Source organism: Raphanus sativus, chromosome 4 (genome assembly GCF_000801105.2).
Source record: "Raphanus sativus cultivar WK10039 chromosome 4, ASM80110v3, whole genome shotgun sequence".
Lineage (NCBI taxonomy): Eukaryota > Viridiplantae > Streptophyta > Magnoliopsida > Brassicales > Brassicaceae > Raphanus > Raphanus sativus.
The window spans coordinates 3,817,806-3,823,139 of NC_079514.1; the positions used below are offsets into that span (position 1 = coordinate 3,817,806).

The 5,334-nt window shown below is 34.4% G+C and overlaps 2 protein-coding genes across 2 annotated transcripts; both read right to left on the reverse strand.

Annotated features, from left to right (window-relative positions):
• LOC130511465 (uncharacterized) lies at positions 1-486 on the reverse strand. The gene has a single exon (XM_057008469.1). The coding sequence runs from the start codon at positions 468-470 to the stop codon at positions 189-191; it is 282 nt and encodes a 93-aa protein (XP_056864449.1). The 5' UTR covers positions 471-486; the 3' UTR covers positions 1-188.
• A 1,318-nt stretch (positions 487-1,804) lies between these two features.
• Positions 1,805-2,338, reverse strand: LOC108851808 (uncharacterized). The gene has a single exon (XM_018625276.2). The coding sequence runs from the start codon at positions 2,187-2,189 to the stop codon at positions 2,001-2,003; it is 189 nt and encodes a 62-aa protein (XP_018480778.1). The 5' UTR covers positions 2,190-2,338; the 3' UTR covers positions 1,805-2,000.
• Between the last annotated feature and the right edge of the window lie 2,996 nt (positions 2,339-5,334).

Below are 5,334 nucleotides of genomic sequence, written 5' to 3' on the forward strand. Positions count from 1 at the left end.
TTAATCAAAATCATAATATATATTATATAACTCGATCGATACAATTTTTACAAAGCTGTGATCAAGTGATCAACCCCAAATCTAGAGAAAGATTCTTAAGAAAAAAAAAGGTCTCGGGCACCACAATCTCCTAGAAAGCTCCGGAGGAAACACAAAATTGAGATCTGAGAAAGTTGGCTGCGCACAGATCAGAAATCGACTAGATGAGAAGAAAAATCTGGAACAGGTGTCGATCTAGCAGGAAAACGCAGTGAGAAACCACCAATCCGTATAACGTCATTGTCTCCTCGCCGTCTCGGAAGAATCCCGGCCGTGAGTTTCGCGAGTGCAGTCGTGTACTCCACAAGTAGCTCAGTGATGATAACAACAGATATCATGATCGGAGATGAGAGGATTCGCCGTATATCTAGAAGTATCCGTCTCTTTATCTTTGTTGGAGAGTTGTGTCGGAAGTGAGAGACACCGTACATTTTATTAATCTCTTTATATAGGCGATAAACCTAAAGCTCCCAGTGTTTCCAAGACCTACTACTTGCACACGTATGTCGCTTTCCTTCTTTTTTAGTTTTATTTATTTTTTTGCTTTTTAGCATTTGCCGCGTGTCACGCGCTGTAGACAAAACTGTCACAGTGTTGGTGACAAGACAAAATTCATGGTGGTTACGCACACAAATACACAATACCAATACGGCGTATACCATGAGCTGCTGCTTTTTCATATACCACTTACCCAATAAAGTATATAAATAAATACTCGTTCGTATGTATCTGTCTACTTGGTTTAAGAACATTCTATTAGTTTTCTAGCCTTTTAGATTTATCTCATATTTTCGTTTAAAATATTCCAAAAAACTGGAGTCCATGTCACCAAAAATGAATATGATTTTTTTGTTTAAATTATTTTATTATTTAGATTAGTAAAGTTGTTTTTCATCGTATATTTTTGGTGAAATTTTTATCTATATCTTTTGAAATAATTCTACAATGAAATGTGCTGTATTTAACGGTCAATTCTGAAATTTATTAATAAAAATTTTGGATTAGCATAATAGTATTTTAAACTCATTTATATATTTGTTATATAAATAGCTGTTGTGAACATCCGTCGTTTAGGTTAAAAAAGAATAGAGAAAAAAACGTATTGAGGCAAATACCCGTTTAGGGTTTCTTATTAATGATGTGATAATAATTTACAAACCTTTAGACCCATATTTATACAGCCTCAAAAACCCGATTTTCTTTTCTCAATAGAAATAGTAATTTTCCTAAATCGAAAAAGCATACCGTACCGCGGAGGCCTGCGGCCCCATACCCCCCAGACGTCCGATCTACGAGTGTTGGACATTTTACTGGCACATCAGATATTTAAGACGCACAGATGCAACAATAGCGTTTAATACAGAAGAATGTTATCTAATAAAAATAATATATTAGAAATAGCAAAATAAGTTGGAAAATGTTCTGGTTCAACAAAATTGTTTTTAGTAAATACTATTTAGCAATATACATAAGACTGAGTTTAAACAGAAAGATAACATGAGAAGGGAGGAACAAGGTTTCGAATAGATGCCTGCAGGCATCAGTCTCACCCTGAGATCAGAGACTTGGTGAAGACTTCTAAGTCTTTTTTTTTTCTGTGCAAAGGACTTCCGCCGAAAGTACGATTCTGCTTTATGCAACATTTGTTTCTAATTTTCTGCGATATTGCAATATTCATGACTGGAGCCCCAATCATGAATCTTAATGATCCTCTGTCGCACAACAAGAAAGCTTGGAAATCATCATTTGTTGGGACAATTACCGATCGGACAGAACAGAACAGATGATTAGTTATCATAATTTCTATAATATAATATAATTCAATACAATGAATGTTTGCAAATCTCTATCCTGCAGCTGCTCAATATCCAAAAGGAACAAAAGAAAAATAATTCTCAGCTGTTGTTACTCGTTCAAAAAAATAGGAGGGAATAAAAAAACATTGACAATTTTGTCACAGATCAGAAATCGACGAGATGCGAAGAGAAATCTGGAACCGGAGACGATCTTGGAGGACAATACACGGAGAAATTGCCAATCCTTACAAAGTTGCCGTCCCCTTGCCGCCTCGGAAGAATCCCAGCGGTGAGTTTAGCGAGAGATGTTGTGTACTCCACCAGCAGCTCAACAATGATTACTACGGAGATCATGATCGATCAGTTAGACTTGAATATTCGCCGGAGAAGAATGTTCTAGAGGTTTCTTGAGTTCTACTTCGAGAGCTGCAAATTGCTTAATGACTTGTGAGAAAGAGATGATTCTCTTTATTTGTTTATATAGAGAGGGAGGATAGGGAGCCGAAAGAAGCCACTGTCTCCACTTTGGTCGTCGTTACTCTGACTCGTGTTTCATATTTTAATTTATTTCTCTTTAAACAGAGTCAAATTATTAAAAAAAAAAAAAGAGGCGCGTACACATTAGGCATTAGCTGTTCCCTGTAATCAATTCCTATCTATCAAATGTGTTTTATTTACTACCACACATAGCTCAGCACTTGCATCACTTTTGAAAAATATAAAAAAACATTACTCAGCCGATACAACCTTGTTTGGGGTTAAAGTTCACTTTTTTTTTTGGTTAAAGTTCACTTACACTTCAAGAGATTAATAAACAGAATTCTAACACGTCTTCACATCTTCATAGCTCGATTTTTTTTTTTTGCGAATGTCTATCAGATGGAGTTGGTCATCTTCAGTTAAGTTTCTGATAAAAATAAATGTGCTTTTATCTTCTAGTTCCCATATACATATTTTGAAAAATATAATATATATTTTATATATAAATTATATATATTGATACTTATTCATTCTTTTCTTTTGACAAAATACTTCTTCATTTTTTTTAACTCTAATCACATATATAATTAGACATATGATTGGAGCTTACAGACGTAGATTTTGAGCTATTTCTGTATGGCAATATAAGATATTTTGTTCTAATTCTGCGAGGAGGAGATATTATAAAAGTATATAGATGACACAAGAGTATCGCTTAAACAATTATAAAGGACATATCACACGCTTCGCGCGTTCACAACTTGGCTGCTGTAATATTGTCGCACAAAATAATATTGAATCGTATAAGTTAGGCAATTTTAAATTCGAGATGAGTTGTAGTTGACTGTAAGTTGTATCCGAGTTAAATCATTGTTAATTACCTGAGCGTCGACCTAGTCTTGGCGAACAACACCTATAGGCATCTAGTCCACCTTCTAGACTAAAGCAAACAATTTTGTTTTTACTTTAGTTTGATATTTCATGAACGTAGCCGTTTATGCCTGGAGATAGCATGAGATAGCGGGTTGGATAGCATTCAACTTCTTGAAAAAATTATATTGTTTTATCAGTGACTGAGAGGCCGGAGCTACGCAGGGCATAATAGGTCAGCTGACCCCGCCAAATTTACAAAATTGTTTTGTATTTATTTAAATATCATGAACTGGTCCCAATAAAAATTGTTTTTGACCCCTTTTATTTTCTATTTAAGTCATCAACCTTTTATTTCTTTGTGTATTAATAAAATACCTGTGACAACCCGTCCCGTGGAACCACCTGCCTATAGATCCAAGCTCACAGCGCTGCAGCGCACCGACCCCAACCCCTCCATTATGAGTTCTCACTAACTCCATAATTAGGTTGTTGGTGAGATTCGAACCCCCGACCTCACCCTTTAACAGCATTCCACAAGACAAGCTGTCACCAATTGACCTGCAGATCAATTGGTGACAGCTTGTCTTGTGGAATGCTGTTAAAGGGTGAGGTCGGGGGTTCGAACCTCACCAACTACCTAATTATGGAGTTAGTGAGAACTCATAATGGAGAGGTTGGGGTCGGTGCGCTGCAGCGCTGTGAGCTTGGGTCTATGGACAGGTGGTTCCACGGGACGGGTTGTCACAATACCAGTTGGCGAAAAAAAAGTCATCAACCTTTTATTTTCTTTCTATTTCCCTTCCACCTTCATTTTCAGTTTTCTAACTTAAATATCCTGCATCTACAACTGTTTTTTTTTTAATTATACAGATGTATACTGACCCCACCAAAATAGTTCAGACTAGTCATGTATTACCACATGTCGGTACATCTACAACTGTTATTTTTAAAATCCCTTATAAATTAATTAAATTTATGTTTACAATAATTTTCTGGCTCTCCATTTATCAGTCGTGACCATCTCGTCCCGCATTATCTATATTCAAAGTTGCATAAGTTAAGAATAACATAACAGTTGCATGATCTAACTTAGTTGGATTCATCATGTCAACATCACAGAAAGACATGGCTAGGATCTAATACGAATTTAAGTCTTATATTTCGTGCAACTAACTAATTGATGTTGTACCCTAATAAATCTTCAGAAGTCTATTCAGTTGTTTATTGCTAGTGAAATGGACCATGTTAGCTATTTTATCAGAGAAACGAATTTAATGCCGACATAAACGTCTCACAATGCCGTCCATCATCAGCAATGATCAATTGATCATACTTGTTTATTTATCAATAGCAACAAGCTTACATTTGCTATAGTTTTTCATTGTTCGGATTTTTATTTCGAATGTATTTGTCTACTATTCTTTTTTCTCCATTGGTCGCTTATTTTCAAGCAAACCGTATACTACTAGGGTAAAACTCATAAATAGCAAATTTTAATTTTTATCACGTCAAAAAGACATCAAATTTTTTCTTTCAAAATAGCATTTATTAATTAATAAATAAAAACACAAGATTACTCTGCATCCTAAACCTTATCCCTAATCACACCCTTTAAATATTAAAATCTAAACTATAATCACTAAATTCTAAACCCAACTATATAAATATATTTATTTTTACAGTTTAATAAATAATATTTTAAAGATTTCTCTTTTGTATGTTATTGTTTAAACAAAATTTTGATTTAGTGATATTTGAATGTATTTCTCTACTAATTATCAGACAAAATACATATTTTTACCAATTAAAACGTCAAACACTTAAGTACTTAAGTATTATATGAAAACTTGATCTTAATTTTGATTTGAATGGCAAATACTTTTAAGTACTATGAATTCGTTCCACTTTGTTGAAAGGACTCTCCTAGTTTTGGGCTGTGTTGTATCTCTGTTGTTGTTTCTCTTGTAAAGTTTAGATCACTGAATGAATTCGTTCCACTTAATCCACTTTTATTTTCAAACCATTTATTTGTAAAATCACGCATTCGTTATTTACACATTTCCAACAAGCATACCAACATTTGGAAATCATCATTGGCCGGGACAGTTGCTATACCCGAACAGAACAGATGATTAGTTATCATAAA